At 42.9% G+C, this 18,091-nt stretch overlaps 1 protein-coding gene across 1 annotated transcript in view; it reads right to left on the minus strand.

Moving 5' to 3' along the window:
• Positions 1-18,091, minus strand: part of LOC111968246 (histone acetyltransferase p300) — a 50,436-nt gene that overhangs the window by 15,890 nt on the left and 16,455 nt on the right. Inside the window, exons 9-15 of the mRNA XM_070444919.1 lie at positions 13,277-13,394; positions 12,947-13,034; positions 12,495-12,572; positions 4,073-4,155; positions 3,657-3,824; positions 768-1,229; positions 28-457 (exon numbers count right to left, since the gene is read on the minus strand). Coding sequence (XP_070301020.1) covers positions 28-457; positions 768-1,229; positions 3,657-3,824; positions 4,073-4,155; positions 12,495-12,572; positions 12,947-13,034; positions 13,277-13,394 — 1,427 coding nt within the window. The remainder of the gene's footprint in view (positions 1-27; positions 458-767; positions 1,230-3,656; positions 3,825-4,072; positions 4,156-12,494; positions 12,573-12,946; positions 13,035-13,276; positions 13,395-18,091) is intronic.

The raw sequence follows: 18,091 nt of genomic DNA on the forward strand, positions 1-18,091 counted from the left end.
TCATCAACAGAATAAAGCAGTCCTTACTCTTCTTCTTGTTCTGGGCACCAGACGGAATACCAGGGGAATCTGATCCCTTCTCCTCCTCTTTCGGCTCCATCTTCACCTCCGGTTTCCGGTCTTCCATCTTCACCCTTTCCTCACTCTTAACCCCCGACGATGACGTCGTTTCCATGGGAACACCTTTGCCCCCTTGGCCTCCACACTCCTCTTTCTTCACCCCCTCCATTTTGATGGGTTTGTTCTCCGTCTTGATGTTGGATAGCTTCCCCCCCTTGGAGCAGCCTTCCTCCCAGTCGTCCTCCTCGTCCTGCTGCTGCTTGACCTCCGCCTTGGGGTCCACGGAGGCCGAGGCGTCCGACTGGGAGGCCTGCTGGGAGGCCGTGTCCACACTGCTGACTGACGCTGGGGTCAGAGCCTGACAGTCCTGGGACTGGAAGCCACCCTTCTGGGACATCTGTGAGGAGAGATCGAGAGAGAGCGAGAGCTAAAAGTTAGAAAAAGATTGATACTACAAGAGAATGCAACAACAACCCCCATGGGAGTTACAGTGAAGGCGAGAGGTCACAGAGGAAATTCAAAAATAATTGTTTACTACATTGGCCATTAACTGCTCCATTTTGCAGCTGTATGTATCATGGTGGAGTCAATGTTGTGATCACTTCTGTAAACCAATGTACTATTTATACCATGTGTTGAAAATGGACGATTATAGCAGTATGTTTTTTCCTCTAAATTATCAAATAAATCAAGTCAATTAATCTCACCGGAGTGCGAGGCGTGCGAGGGAGCTGGCCTCCATGGGGGTTGGGTGTTGTGGAGGGGTGACCAGGGTGAGATGGGGTGGTGGCCCCTGCTCCCATCCCCTGCTGCATGGGCTTGTTGGAGCCTGGTCCCTGGCTGCCGGGCCCTAGCTGCTGCTGGGGGCCTGGGGGGGCCAGCTGGGGCGGGTTAGGGGTGTGGGGCTGTGGGGTCTGTGAGCCAGCTAGCCTGGGTGGTGTTTGGTGGGGTGTGGGGGTGATGCTGCGGGCGGGGGAGGGCGAGCTCTGGCGCATGGCCGAGAGGTGGGTTATTGAGTTGGGCTGCTGGGGGTTGTTGGACGAGGGGCCTCCACCCACACTCTGGGGACCCATAGGCCCCACCGAGGGGACACCGCTACCCCCTCCGACCGAACCGGGCCCGGCTAGAGGGCTGTTGGCGGGGAGAGGGGAAGGAATGGGCATTGGAGTCTGTAGGGAGAAAGAGGGAAACGGAGAGAACAGATGAGGCATTTAGCATTCATACATTATTCAGAGGTTAACATAAACCATGTTCAACAGGGGCATCCTCCAATAAACCTCTACATGAGGACACACTAGTGTAGGCAGGAGGGTTTGACTTGTGCATATACAGATGTGTGGGAACGTATTAGTGATTATGTTTAGTTAATATGAGTCAATTAAAAACTACGGTTGCAACTTCCGAAGCTCACCAGTAAACTACGGGAATTTTGGAAACTTTCCATAAGTATTTTCATAATGTAAAATATATAAAATCATAAATTAAGACGATTGTCATATAAATAGAATGACAAAGCTGTAAAACATCCTAAATAGAACCCATCAAATACAGTTGATTGTTTTCAATTAAAAATCACATTAAGGTATTTCATTGTTACCCAGACTGCCACCAATTTGGTTTCAAAACATTTACAACAAACACATTGACAGGGTCAAATGTGTGTAAAAAATATAAAGGATATTTCATGCTGAAATCCTCATTTCGTAACACCAACTGTATTTGATGGGTTCTATTTAGGATGTTTTACAGCTTTGTCATTCCTTTTATGTGTTTGTTGTAAATGTTTTGAAACCAAATTGGTGGCAGTTGTGAAAAAAAGTTAATACACTGCTCAAAAAAATTAAGGGAACACTAAAATAACACATCCTAGATCTGAATTAATGAAATATTCTTATTAAATACTTTTTTCTTTACATAGTTGAATGTGCTGACAAAATCAACACAAAATTATCAATGGAAATCAAATGTGATCAACCCATGGAGGTCTGGATTTGGAGTCACACTCAAAAATTAAAGTGGAAAAACACACTACAGGCTGATCCAACTTTGATGTAATGTCCTTAAAACAGTAAAAAATGAGGCCCAGTAGTGTGTGTGGCCTCCACGTCCCTGTATGACCTCCCTACAACGCCTGGGCATGCTCCTGATGAGGTAGGGAGGTCTCCTGAGGGATCTCCTCCCAGACCTGGCCTAAAGCATCCGCCAACTCCTGGCCAGTCTGTGGTGCAACGTGCGTTGGTGGATGGAGCGAGACATGAGTCCAGATGTGCTCAATTGGATTCAGGGTCTGGGGAACGAGGCGGGCCAGTCATAGCATCAATGCTCTCCTCTTGCAGGAACTGGTGACACACTCCAGCCACATGAGGTCTAGCATTGTCTCTGCATTAGGAGGAACCCAGGGCCAACGCACCAGCATATGTCTCACAAGGGGTCTGAGGATCCTCATCTCGGTACCGTAATGGCAGTCAGGCTACCTCTGGCGAGCCCATGGCGGGCTGTGCGGCCCCCAAAGAAATGTCACCCACACCATACCCACCCCACCGCCAACCGGTCATGCTGGAGGATTTGCAGGCAGCAGAACGTTTCCCACGGCGTCTCCAGACTCGTCACGTCTGTCACATGTGCTCAGGTGAACCTGCTTTCAATCTGTGAGAGCACAAGGGCGCCAGTGGGCGAATTTGCCAATCTTGGTGGTTCTGCAAATGCCAAAGTCCTGCACGTTGTTGGGCTGTAGCACAACACCCACCTGTGGACGTCGGGCCTCATACCCCTCCTCATTGAGTCTGTTTCTGACCGTTTGAGCAGACACATGCACATTTGTGGCCTGCTGGAGGTCATTTTGCAGGGCTCTGGCCAGTGCTCCTCTTGCACAAAGGCGGAGGTAGTGGTCCTGCTGCGGTTGTTGCCCTCCTACACGCTCCTCCACGTCTCCTGATGTACTGGCCTGTCTCCTGGTAGCGCCTCCATGCTCTGGACACTACGCTGACAGACACAGCAAACCTTCTTGCAGTAGCTCGCATTGATGTGCCATCCCGGATGAGCTGCACTACCTGAGCCATGTGTGGGTTTGTAGACTCCGTCTCATGCACCACTAGAGTGAAAGCAGCCGCCAGCATTCAAAGTTGACCAAGAAACACTAGCCAGGAAGCATAGGAACTGCGAAGTTGGTCTGTGGTCACCACCTGCAGAACCACTCCTTTATTGGGGGTGTCTTGCTAATTGCCTATAATTTCCACCTGTTGTCTATACCATTTGCACAACAGCATGTGAAATGTATTGTCAATCAGTGTTGCTTCCTAAGTGGACAGTTTGATTTCACAGAAGTGTGATTGACTTGGAGTTACATTGTGTTGTTTAAGTGTTCCCTTTATTTTTTTGAGCAGTGTATATATATTTTTTTAAACTGTTAAATCCGGTTGGACTGGGCAATTACAAAAATGCCTGAAAACTCCAGCAACTTTAGTAAACTATGGGTAGTTTATAACCCTAATTAAAACAAACAGCATTGAAGCCCTCATATGGGTGGTCAAGCACCAATACTTTTTGCGTACCCAATCTGTCCATCGACGTAGACCACATACTTCCACCTCTCTCACCTGTGCCATGCCTCCCTGGTTGCCTTGCTGGTTCATGCCAGGCTGTGCCATGCCGGGCTGCCCCGTGCCGAGGCCTGGTCCTGGGCTGGAGCCTGGGAACTGTCCCTGGGGAAGGTACTGGTTCTGGCCCACGTTGGGCTGGCCCATCCTGGGGTTCCCCATGCCCATCTACAGGAGACAACAGGCATTGTTTACAATAGAGCTTATATTAGTCCTTTGACACTTTGGATACTAGGGACTACTCTGTATGTGACATCAATGTATACATTAGTGCTATGACATATGGTTCCTCTTGCAATGGAATAGGTCTATAAGATCTACTGAAGACTCAAACTTTTATATTTGGGTATAATGGTTTATTTTCCAATGAAAGGCTTATGCCCATTAAGTGCATGTAAAGCCTTGAGCACACTGACCTGGTTGATGGGTGTGAGGGGGAGAGGAGGGGTGGACCTCTGGCCCATAGACTGCATCCCCATCTGGTTGAACTGGTTCATACCTGAAGAAAACAGTCATGAGGATCATAGCATACAGAGAACACCGCTAGTATAGCAATTAGGGATATGCATATTTCCATTTGAGGATACATGGCATCTGATACGTTTTAGTTTGAAACGAGTCGGTGCGATTCGGTTTGATTAGAGAACGAGTGCATAAACACATTCATTTTTCATTCCAAATTAAAATCTGCTCATGAGCTGGTCCTCAAAGCTGGATCGGTCAACGCTTACTTCTGTGTGAATCAGGGTTCCCCAACTGGCAGCCCGATGGTTTCATTTGGGCTCCCAAGTTGAGCAATTAGTTTTGTTTTTATTGTTGGACATAAGATTGTAAAAACAGGAAATCAGCTCCAAGTGATATTAATTTTGGAAATCTGTTCCCCAGTATTCCCACACACGGAGACGTGATCGTATACAAACGTAAGCAAGGTTTGAAATGATTATGTTTTAGTCAAATAATATCTGTTTAGGCTTCTTGCAGTCCACAAATGACTTGTAATTATGTTCTAGCCCCCCGACAATCCTCTCAAGAAATTGGCCCGCGGCTGAATGCAGTCGGTCTAAATGGTGTATGTACTTTTGATTGGGGAAGCAGCAAACATTCACTGTGGGGACAATGTTGGCGATGCATTTCCTGATGAAGCCGGTAACGGAGGTGATTAGCTCGTCGATGCCATCGGCAGAGTCCCAAAACATATTCCAGTCAGCGCTAGCAAAGCAGTCCTGCAGCATAGCCTCCACTTCGATGGAGCACTTCTCTACAGAGCACGTCATGGGTACTTCCTGTTAAAGCATCAGTTTGTAAACAGGAAGCAGGAGTATAGAATCATGAACTGATTTGCCCAAGAGGGGACGAGGGAGGACCTTGTATGCTAGCTTATGGGTTGAGTAATAGTGGTCTAGGACGTCATCATCACCCCTAGTGGCGAAGGAGACGTGTTGATAGAAGTTGGGCATCACGTGTCTAAAGCCTTGTTCACACTGCATGCCCTAATGCTCAAAACTGTTTTGTTTTTCAAATCCGTTTTGGAATACTGACAGTCCAAAAGAGAAAGTTACAAGTGACCAAATTGGATGTGTGTTCAGACAGCAGTCATTTGCTAACATGGCTACAATAGTTGTCATAGTAACGACGGGTGTTTGCACAGTGGCGTAGGCAGATTGGTGGTGGTGCTCGTGCTTCCAATCACTCAGATGTTATGCAGCAAGCCAAGGTGACAACACCTGCCATGGACATTTCCCAGTTGCTTAGTCATTTTTGGCCAGCCACATCAGTCAACTAGCTAGCTAGGTAGCCATTTAGCACATTCACAAAATTGTTTGTAAACAATTAACAAGCTAGTTAGCTACCACATGTTCTTGTTAAACTGTCAGAGTAGATAGCAAGCAACAAGAAATGCCAAATAAGTCTAAAAAAACACTTGATGGCAAATAATTTGACCCTTCAGACAAGGTCACATGGCTAGGAAACAGACTTGTATCAGACTTTAAACCACCTACCACTATCAGATTCCATGTGCTTTATGGCTGTTCAGAATGCAGGAAAAATAATATTCTAAAATTGGAAATTTGAGTAATTTCAAAACGGTCAATGTGAACAAGGCTTTAGTGACACGGAATCAAAATCACTGGCAACAAGAAAAGTAGCCTCCGAGTGCATGGTTTCTTTGCTCGTTTATAGCCTCACACAGTACGTTAAGGTCCAGCTTGTTGTTGCTGTTGGAATATATGAATATAATATATGAGTCTTTCTATAACCAATGAGCATTTCTTGTATTGGATAACTGTTTGGAGTGGTTTCCAAGTCAATAATAATAAATGAATTTCCCCCCATGTGAATACAATAAGACACCGGGAACATAGATACATTCAATATAATTCATGAGTTGAATCAAAACCTCTGTTTAAACCCTTTCTCATGCTTGGAGTCTTCACAGATTTGGCATAAATCGTGTGACAAAACACATTCATATACTGCTGTTTGTAATATCATATACTAAGCATTTAACAATTGAATTACACCTCGACCTTGATCCTGTGAAAGTCCTAGATATTTCTGTCACTCTTTTTGTATGGATACCTCTTAACATTTCGTATCTGTGAAAACAGTTTATTGGCACACGTATCCAAAACAATGTGAATGCAAAATCTAATGCTTCAAACAGAAAAGGGTACATTTTATGATTCATTTAAAAAAAGTTTTTAAAAACCCTACCACCATTAACGGGGTTCTTCAATAATTACGCATAAGTGGTTTGATGCGCATTTGATGTCTAGCTGTTTAGTTACGTGGGGACACAATCACACAACATCAGGATTTTCTGAATGACAGTCAAGTGATAAAGAGCTTGTGTGATACTGCATGCGATTTAACAGCCAAGGTGCGGCAATTAATGTTGATCTCGAGGACTGACAGAACATTGGCGTCTTTGTTGTTGCGGCGGTCAAGACAATTAGCCTACTTCGTGGACGACAAATCAAAATTCCTGAAGTAAGATTAGTGTACATTTTGATCGTTTGTTTTCCGAGTTTATACAGAGCAATTGAGAATGTGAACTTGTTTTGTTTTTTTAACAGAAATTGATATATATATATATATATATATTTTTTAATGTTATTAAATTGCTTGTTTTTCATTTTTGCATATAAACCCCAAAAACGTGATATTTCGATGTTCAAATGTGGGTGGGGTTAGTTGCCTGGTCAAGCGCACAGCCAACACTTCCCGTCCTTTCAAAGGAGAAGGGCACCCTTCTATAGATCTATTAATTAATTACTGCCTTTACCGTGCCATGATAAGGTACGTTTTCTGCATAAGATAGTGTGTATTGACTTATTAATGAACTGTTGGTACTGTAAATGGTTAACTGACTGATATATCCTATCCATCCACTGTTAAGCTTATTAAATTTGGGGCGGCAGGTAGCCTAGTGGTTAGAGCGTTGGGCCAGTAACCGAAAGGTTGCTAGATCGAATCCCCGAGCTGACAACGTAAAAATCTGTCGTTCTGCCCCTGAACAAGGCAGTTCTGCCCCTGAACAAGGCAGAACAAGGCAGCCCCTGAACAAGGCACTGTTCCTAGGCCGTCATTGTAAATAAGAATTTGTTCTTCAATGACTTAAATGGCCTTTAAATAAAAGGTAAAATATATATTTTTTAAACAAAATGCTATACAGCCTAAACCAGCATCTATTGCTAGACTAGAGACTTGCCCTTGCCCTAGTTAGTCAGTGGTTGCACATATAACTAGCTGGAACGAAGCAAGGTGTGTACAGCAGACATGTATATATTTTTTTAAACAAAAATATCTATTTACAACAGGTCTCCAGCTACTCAGAACCGTCACATCAGTCTGATAGGGTGTAGTAGGTGTGTCCAGCTTACACCTGTGCAAATCTGTGTGTATAGCAATAGAATGAAACATCCAACAAATGCCTTAAGTGTGGAGCTGTAGGTCCACCACACTCCGAAGGGTTGTAGGGTCCAGAAACAACCCATAGACACTTGTGGAGATCTGAGAGAATTGGACAGGTGTAACCAATATTGCAAAAATTCCTCCAAGCCTATCAGAGGGTAGCTCTCACCCATCAATCCCTCTCAGATCTCAACAAGTGTCTATACTCTGGGTAGTAGGGACTAGGGGTTGCTTCTTGACAGGCCATGGGAATTATGGTAGCTCAGTTGGTCATAGGAATGGGATTGAGAAATCGAGTACTTGAACGGTCATCAAAACTCTATGTTTAACATCTTTTTCAAATACTGTAAAACTATTTGTAAGAAATTGCCTTAAGTCTACATTAACTTGCTTTGACACTAGTGTTCCATTTTGGCATTTGAGGGACACAAAAAAAATAATATATGAATGTACCAAGCATCACACTTCTGCTCCCCAAATTCCCTTTCCCCTGTCTCACGCAATTGAGTTACAACTGCTCCCTCCACACACAGTGTGTGCCTAAATAAATGCCTATAAAAACGTATATAACTGATGGGATACACAAGCTATAGTCCTTGCCAAATGACAACAGTTTTATCACAAATTCTAAATGGACTGGTTGACTGAAGTAGGGAAATGTGGGTGTTGCAACAATGAGCTGTAGTTTTGGAATAATTGCGTCATTATCCGCTTAGGCTACTTCGCAGTTCATCACTACTTACCACAGCCAGTCAAAATTGGCTAGATCATAAATATTCATACATGTATTGCTTTTTGGTCTTAAGGTTAACAGTGTGGTTAGGTTTAAAATCCGATTTTAAGAAGGGAAATTGAAGAAACAGGTAGGGTTTATGACTCTGTGGCAACTAACGTTAGTGACAACCCTACATTGTGAACTGCTAGTGGTATTTAGAATTGGTTAGCCTAGGCTATTACCCCCCTAAACATACAGGTTCCACTGAAAATATACAATAACATGTCTTTATAAAACAAAGTATTTATCAGAATCATTAAGCCTAGGCCGACTCGCCAAACAGATGTCCGGCCATAATACATCCCCATGCAGTGTTCAATGCAGAATTGCTTATTATGCAAGTTCCTTAAATTAAGTCTGTATATCAAAAAGACAGATTTGGGTTTGTAACCCTGAAAAGTGTCTTTCAACTTGCCAAATTGAGCCACTTTTCAAATAATCACTAAGAATGACTGTTCCAGATGAGAGACGCAAATTACTTCGCACTATTCTGTTCTATTTTACTGATTATATCCTGGGGCTGTTTTTTTTTTACTATAAAAAAGGTGGACTGTGATAAGGGTCAGGAAATAATTGGACTGCTAAATTTAAAAAAACAAGGCTATGCCATTGCACAACCATAGGCTTCTACAAGCAAGTCCCACACTGCTGAGGTTACTACTTTTTTAAAGCTTGTGTTCCACGATATAATATAACCCAGCTATTAAGTTTCAATACATTTGACTGAATATATACTGGGAGCAGCAGGTAGCTGGATGGAATCCCCGAGCTGACAAGGTACAAATCTGTCCTTCTGCCCCTGAACCCACTGTTCCTAGGACATCATTGTAAATAAGAATTTGTTCTTAACTGATTTGCCTAGTTAAATTAATTATTGAGGCAATTTAGCAATTAGGATAAGTTATCTGTAATGGTTGATATATTAGGCATTGTTACACAGTTGCCATAAAGATAAATGCAGTTTTTTTCCAGTGCCGCCTTCGGTCAAATGCCCATCCATTGTCAGTCAGGCCCTCTCAAATTTGCTGTCAAATACTTGCTTCCTATGTCCTTGGGAGAATCTCAATTGCATTTCTTTAATTGAATATAAGAATTTGTTCTTAACTGACTTACCTAGTTAAATAAAAGGTAAAATACAATTTGTTGCATCCTCGTCTCCTTCTCAAAACCCATTGCATGAGAAGGTCAGAGGTCCCCGCCTTTTTTGAGGCGGCGAGAGGACATGACGAATGAAGGAAACGCTATAGAGATTCTTCTTGTTTCATCCATTCCTCACCTCCCTCTCAAAGCATATTGGGCTCCAATGCACTTTAAAGGAGAAGCAAGGAGTGGAGGAAACAATAAATGTGATGTCTAGTTCACACACACAAAGCTTGAAGTGTACTGAATAATGATTTCATTATTGTCAATGCTTTGACGGAACCCAATGTATTAATATTATTGTAAGAAATTATTTTATGAACTATAAAAAAGGCTGTTGATCTTTATCATTCTTCTGGAAGGTTTAACATGGCTATAAATGATAGAAGTTGACTAAAGCAAACAGACCCAACTACTAGGCATAACAAACAAAAAAATACACGTATATGTTTTGTTGTTGCTAGGCGTTATGGTCTCATTGTGCCTATCTAAACTCTTATTCCTTTAACTATACATGTGAAACTGCAAGAAAATCACATTTAAATGTACAGCACCAGTAAAAGGTTGACACCTACTCATTCAAGGGTTTATTTATATTTACTATTTGACATTGTAGAATAATAGTGAAGACATCAAAACTATGAAACATAGAATCCTGTAGTAACCAAAAATGTGGTAAACAAATTAAAATATTTTATATTTAAGATTCTTCAAAGTAGCCACCCTTTGCCCTGATGACAGCTTTGCACACTCTTGGCATTCTCTCAACCAGCTTCACCTGGAATGATTTTCCAACAGTCTTGAAGGAGTTACCACATATGCTACGCACTTGTTGGCTGCTTTTCCTTCACTCTGCGGTCCAACTCATCCCAAACCATCTCAATTGGGTTGAGGTCGGGTGATTGTGGAGGCCAGGTCATCTGATGCAGTACTCCCATCACTCTCCTTCTTGGTCAAATAGCCCTTTCACACCCTGGAGGTATGTTGGGTTATTGTCCTGTTGAAAAACAAAATGATAGTCCCACTAAGCGCAAACCAGATGGGATGGCGTATCACTGCAGAATGCTGTGGTAGCCATGCTGGTTAAGTGTGCATTGAATTCTAAATAAAATCACAGACAGTGTCACCAGCAAAGCACCCCCACACCCCCTCCTCCATGCTTCACGGTGGGAACCACACATGCGGAGATCCGTTCACCTACTCTGCGTATCAGACACACCGGTTAGAACCAAAAATCTCTCATTTGGACTCATCAGACCAAACAACAGATTTCCACCAGTTTCCACCATGTCCATTGCTCGTGTTTCTTGGCCCAAGCAAGTCTCTTCGTCTTATTGGTGTCCTTTAATAGTGGTATCTTTGCAGCAATTCGACCATGAAGGCCTGATTCACGCAGTCTCCTCTGAACAGTTGATATTGAGATGTGTCTGTTACTTGAACTCTGAAGCATTTATTCTGGGCTGCATTTTCTGATGCGGGTAACTAATGAACTAATCCTCTGCAACAGAAGTAACTTTTTATTTTATTTAACCTTTAACTAAGCAAGTCAGTTAAGAACAAATTCTTATTGACAATGACGGCCTACCCCGGACGACGCTGGGCCAATTGTGCGCCGCCCTATGGAACTCCCAATCACGGCTGGAAGGGATACAGCCTGGATTCTAAACAAGGACTGTAGTGACGCCTCTTGCACTGAGATGCAGTGCCTTAGACCACTGCGCCACTCGGGAGCCCTGGGTCGTCCTTTCCTGTGGCGGTCCTCATGAGAGCAAGTGTCATCATAGCGCTTGATGGTTATTGCCACTGCACTTAAACTTTTTCAAAGTTCTTGAAATTTCTCATGTCCTAAAGTAATGGACTGTCGTTTCTCTTTGCTTATTTGAGCAGTTCTTGCCATAATATGGACTTGGTCTTTTACCAAATAGGGCGATCTTCTGTATACCACTCCTACCTTGTCACAACACAACGGATTGGCTCAAATGCATTAAGGAGGAAAGAAATTCCACAAATTAACTTTTAACAAGGCACACCTGTTCATTGAAATGCATTCCAGGTCACTACTTCATGAAGCCAGTTGAGAGAACACCAAGAGTGTGCAAAGCTGTCAAGGCAAAGGGTGGCTACTTTGAAGAATCTTAAATATATTTTTGTCTAACATGTTTTTGGTTACTACATGATTGTGTTATTTCATAGTTTTGATGTCCTCACTATTATTCTACAATGTAGTAAATAGTAAAAATAAAAAAAACTCTTGAATGAGTAGGTGTCCAAACTTGACTGGTACTGTATATCAAACCATTTTGAAATTTAGACACTGATGTCACACATTGGCCCCTTTATTTATAGAAATACCCATAAACGGCAGTCACGATAACGGATGAAAACTCTCGGGTGGCAGAAGAGTCAACATTTGACCATGAGGTATTCCAAGACGGGTGAACAATAGGTTGAGACTTGCACTGCGCTAGATTCTGCACACCATTTGTTGTTGATGAAGAGACATACCCCTCCTTCTCTYGATTTCCTTTAATCCAATGTCCTGTTCACTCGGGGGAATGGATAATCCATCAAGTTGGAAATCCACGGGGGAATCTTGTCCGAAACCCATGTTTCAGAAAACAGACTAACACAGAATGGAGGGAAGTGGCTGGTTTTCCCTTAGCATTAGTCTCACCAGGATGATGCTCTCCTGCCTCTTTTTAACCCACATTTCCTTTTYGGTAGCCTGAACACTGGGTTGGAGGTACACAAAGAACTCAAAGCAGATGAGTCGATGTCAGAATTTAAGTTAGAAACTGACGATCTGATGTCCAAAAGTTCTTGTCGATCATAAGAAATGATAGCGGATACATTCCGTAAAGATAAACACCAAAATAACCCCAAAATAGCAAAGTTGTTTCGGAGCTCGCAAGACAGCAACCATAAGAGTGCCAGCTTAAAACACAAACCAGCCCAGTAATTTTGTGTCTCTGTGTGGCAACCCCCCTCTCCTGTCCCCATGGACTCACCTGCCGGATTCTGCATCCTAGTCACCATCTGGTTGGGTCCACCGGGCCGCACCAGGGAAGGGTCCGGGAGTGGACCATCTGTAGGAGTGCAGAGGTGAGAAGATGGAGATAAGGAAGAGAGGATGTCTTGCTGTTGTCGCACTATAAAGCAGGGGTATGCAACTAGATTCAGCAATGGGACGATTTTGGTCCGAGCAGATMGMCAGGTGGCCAGAACATAATTATACAAATTTGTACCCAGCAAAATGACCACAAGTCCAAAACGTATTTGAAAATAACATCATACCTTGATTACATTGAGACACGATCACATCTCTTTATTTGTAGGAATACTTAAAAACAGATTTTCTGAATTCATCTATTTTTGCTGAATTCTTGGCGATTTAGTATTTTTATGTCCCAAAACTGTTCTGTAATATTACATGTGTGCCCTGATGTAGACATCAACATACCCTGCTTTTGGAGCCGCGTTCGCCTCTTCTCCTCCAATTCCTTTTGGATCTTATAGATCTTCTCAGCCAACAGGTGGTAGTACTCCGCCTGGGAAGAGGAATGAGAAATTAAGAAAGAGTGAAGGAGACAGTGAGGTAAATGAAGGTTAGGGAGAGAATGATAGAAAGTGAAATTGTGTAAAGGAGAGGGGGAAAATTAGTTAGAACATAGGAATAGACAAATACACAAAACAATACAGAAGTTTATTTTTATTCCAGGCAGTATGGTCGGAAGTTAGTCCCACTCAGAAATTCAGTAAAAGAGCATCTTTACTCAGTGTAGCAGCTTACCCTGCTGTTGGCAGACTCATACATGTCCCCCTCCACCTTCCTAGCGTACGCCACCAGGTTCTCCATCCGCCGGTCTTTCAGAGCAGCAGGGTCCGGGGTCGGGAAGATGGCTTGCACCCTACACAGAGAAACAAGAGACATTGTGGAAACTGGGGGGGATATGTGAACGAGAGTACGATGTAAAGCAAATTTCAGTTAAAACAAACCCGTTTTAACTTTCATTTTGTTCCATTGAGAATCCTTTTAGAGGAAAGTTAGGGGAGATAGAGCAGTGAAGTGTGTTGTAAGCAGACTGAATCACAGCTTGCTGTGTCTGAGCTGGTTGACAGTGGTGAATGTGATCAGTGTTTGTCAGTCTGTATTCTATAGTTGTACGCTGCATGGAACAGAGGATGTGAGTTTACTGTGAAATGTGGCCTGTTCATGCCAATTGCCACACTCCCTCAAAACATCTGTGGAATTGTATTGTGACAAAACTMCACATTTTAGAGTGGCCTTTTGTCCCCAGCACAAGGTGCACCTGTGTAATGATTGTGCTGTTTAATCAGCTTCTTGATATGCCACACCTGTCAAGTGGCTAGATAACCTCGGCAAAGGAGAAATTCTCACTAACAGAGATGTAAACAAATTTGAGCACAAAAGTTGAGAAATATGCTTTGTGAGTGTGGGATTTTCAATTTCAGGTCATGAAACAAATACAATTTTATTGGTCACATTCACGTGATTAGCAGATGTTATTGCGGGTGTAGTGAAATTCCTTTGCTTCTAGCTTKGACGGTGCAGTAATATCTAACAAACTACACTACATATACCCAAAACACACAAATCTAAGTAGGAATGAATTAAAACTATATACACACGCACACATATGGACGAGCGATGTCAGATCGGAACAGACTAAGATACAGTAGAATAGTATAGAAAAACAGTATATACATACGAGATTAATAATGTTTWCATATCTGGCATTACTCAAGTGACTAGTGTTCCATTCCTTAAAGTGGCCAGTGATTTCTAGTCTATGCCAATAGGCAGCAGCCTCTAATGTGCTAGCGATGCCTGTTTAACAGTCTGATGGCCTTGAGATAGATGTCTCTCGGTCCCAGCTTTGATGCACCTGTACTGACCTCGCCTTCTGGATGATAGCAGGGTGAACATGCAGTGGCCCGGGTGGTGGTTGTCCTTGCTCATCTTTTTGACCTTCCTGTGACATCGGGTGCTGTAGGTGTCCTGGAGGGCGGGTAGTTTGCCCCTGGTGATGCTTTGGGCAGACTGCACCACCCTCTGGAGAGCCCTGAGGTTGAGGGCAGTGCAGTTGACGTACCAGGCAGTGATGCAGCCAGACGGGATGCTTTCAATTGTGCATCTGTAAAAGTTTGTGAGGGTTTTAGGTGACAAGCCAAATTTCTTTAGCCTCCTGAGGTTGAAGAGGCTCCGTTGCACCTTCTTCACCAGACTGTCTGTGTGGGTGGACCATTTCAGTTTGTCTGTAATGTGTACACCTAGGAACTTAAAGCCTTCCACCTTCTCCACTTCTGTCCCTTCGACGTGGATGGGGGGGGGGGGGCTCTGCTGTTTCCTGAAGTTCATGATCATCTTCTTTGTTTTGTTGAAGTTGAGTGAGGTCGTTTTCCAGGCACCACACTCCGAGCCGTCACCACCTCCCTGTAGGCTGTCTAGTCATCGTTGGTAATCAAGCCTACTACTGTTGTGTCGTCTGCAAACTTGATGATTGAGTTTGAGGCGTGCATGGCCACGCAGTCATGGGTGAACAGGGAGTACAGGAGGGGGCTGAGCCACGCACCCTTGTGGGGCCCCAGTGTTGAGGATCAGAGGAGGGAAGGGGATGTTTCCTACCTTCACCACCTTGGGGAAACAGGCCAGGAAGTCCAGGACCCAATTGCACAGGGCGGGGTTCAGACCCAGGGCCTCYAGCTTAATGATGAGCTTGGAGGGTACTATGGTGTTGAATGCTGAGCTATAGTGAATAYACATAATTCTTACATAGGTATTCCGCTTGTCCAGATGGAACCAACGCGTAACATGTTGCGTTTATATTTTTGTTCAGTGTATTGACTATTTGTCTAGCAACTAAATTTTCCAATGTTCTTACAGTGGTGGCAAAGCATTGGGCATGGCCAATGGCACGAACTTCTGACCCCAAAAAATGTAGGCCCTCTTGGCCGCAGAGACAATGTTGCAGTTTATAAAGCTTTTTTTCCTGCAATTCTACACATTTTGCCATGTTCTTATACATGGCATGAGCCATCTGAGTGACTCAAATATTATAAAAATCAATGGGGTCCCCATGCCATGACATTTTTTTAAGGTTCTCCCCGAGTCTAGTTTTTATTTAGGTGATTGTTAGTTCTAAGATCATTTGATAACGAATYGCTCCTTTATCTTTTCTACATACTTTATATCTGGTATARGTCWTTTTTTTTTAAAGGACACCGATTAGGTTTCTGTCCTAAAAACTATTTTAATWWAAAAAWAAAAAAAWATGTTTAATGGACCACTGGCGTAACGCAGTTTCCCTGTAACCCTCAGTACTTTACAGGTTGTCCGTGTGGTTGGTCCTTTTGGCAGTAGGAATATGACAATATTTCCACAGGAAAGTACAATTACATCAACTTTCCAAAGTGCTGGTAGTGCATTCAGATTTCTATCACCTGAAGCATGTGCACAAGTTAACACCTGCACGAGACTCAGACATCCTTGCAGAGCTCGTGCACATGTTCCATGGTTCTGAGCAGGCTTCAGGTGATAGAAAACTAAACGCACTACCAGCGCACATTCCTAGCGCCAAAAGGAACAACCGCACAGACAACCAGTGAAGTATGTTAAAATATAATTTTATTCAACATTCTGGCTTATAGTGGTCGGCCGATGTAGAATTCAATACAATTCAAAGTCGAGTTTCCAGGCAAGCTCTCTCCCAGCTTGATGGTGTAAAATRAGTATATTAATGGCAAATACAGACAGTCCACCCTCAAAACACTACAATACCAGGGACTGTTTCATTCTGCAGTGAGTGTACAATCTATAGCTACAGTTGAAATCGGAAGTTTACATACACCTTAACCAAATGCATTTAAACTCAGTTTCACAATTCCTGACATTTAATCCTTGTAAAAATTTCCCTGTCTTAGGTCAGTTAGGATCACCACTTCATTTTAAGAATGTGAAATGTCAGAATAGAGATTMATTTCAGCTTTATTTATTTCATCACATTCCCAGTGGGTCAGAAGTTTACATACACTCTATTAGTATTTGGTAGCATTGCCTTTAAATTGTTTAACTTGGGTCAAACGTTTTGGGTAGCCTTCCACAAGCTTCCCACAATAAGTTGGGTGAATTTTGACCCATTCCTCCTGACAGAGCCGGTGTAACGGAGTCAGGTTTGTAGGCCTCCTTGCACGCACACGCTTTTTCAGTTCTGCTAACAAATTGAGGTCAGGGCTTTGTGATGGCAACGCCAATAACTGGACTTCGTTGTCCTTTTGTCCACAACTTTGGAAGTATGCTTGGGCTCATTGTCCATTTGGAAGACCCATTTGCGACCAAGCTTTAACATCCTGACTGATGTCTTGAGATGTTGCTTCAATATATCCACAAATTTCCTTCAAGATAGCATCTATTTTGTATAGTCCCTCCTGCAGCAAAGCACCCCCAACAACATGATGCTGCCACCCCCGTGCTTCACAGTTGAGATGGTATTCTTTGGCTTGCAACCTCCCCTTTTTCCTCCAAACATAATGGTCATCATGGCCAAACGGTTCTATTTTTGTTAAATCAGACCAGAGGACATTTCTTGAAAAAGTACGATCTTTGTCCCTATGTGCAGTTGCAAACCGTAGTCTGGCATTTTTAATGACGGTTTTGGAGCAGTGGATTCTTCTTTGCTGATGACGGTTCTGCTCCAAAACCGTCATTAAAAATGCCAGACTACGGTTTGCAACTGCACATGGGGACAAAGATCGTACTTTTTCAAGAAATGTCCTCTGGTCTGATTTAACAAAAATAGAACCGTCATTAAAGAAGAAGAACATAACCTTCAGGTTATGTTCATATATGACTCCTTTTACTGTGGATATAAATACTTTTGTACCCGTTTCCTCCAGCATCTTCACAAGGTCCTTTGCTGTTGTTCTGGGATTTATTTGCGCCAAAGAACGTTAATCTCTAGSAGATAGAARGCGCCTCATTCCTGAGCAGTATGACGGCTGAGTGGTCCCATGGTGTTTATACTTGCATACTATTGTTTGTACAGATGAACGTGGTACCTTCAGGCATTTGGAAATTGCTCCCATGGATGAACCAGACTTGTGGAGGTCTGCAAAWWWWWTTCTGGGGTCTTGGCTGATTTCTTTTGATTTTCCCAATGTGTCAAGCAAAGAGGCACCGAGTTTGAAGGTAGGCCTTGAAATACATCCACAAGTACACCTCCAATTGACTCAAATGATGTCAATTAGCCTATCAGAAGCTTCTAAAGCCATGACATTCTTTCTGGAATTTTCCAAGCTGTTTAAAGGCACAGTCATCTTAGTGTATAAACTTCTGACCCACTGGAATTGTGACACAGTGAATTATAAGTGAAATAATCTGTCTGTAAACAATTGTTGGAATAATTACTTGTGTCATGCACAAAGTAGATGTCCTAACCAACTTGCCAAAACTATAGTTTGTTAACAAGAAATTTGTGGAATGGCTGAAAAACAAATGACTCCAACCTAAGTGTGTAAACTTCCGACTTAAAAACGGTATATATTTAGCTACCATTTATAAACCTTATCAAAAAAATACAAATCAAAT

The sequence above is a fragment of the Salvelinus sp. IW2-2015 genome, linkage group LG8, assembly GCF_002910315.2.
Source record: "Salvelinus sp. IW2-2015 linkage group LG8, ASM291031v2, whole genome shotgun sequence".
In the NCBI taxonomy this organism is placed as follows: domain Eukaryota; kingdom Metazoa; phylum Chordata; class Actinopteri; order Salmoniformes; family Salmonidae; genus Salvelinus; species Salvelinus sp. IW2-2015.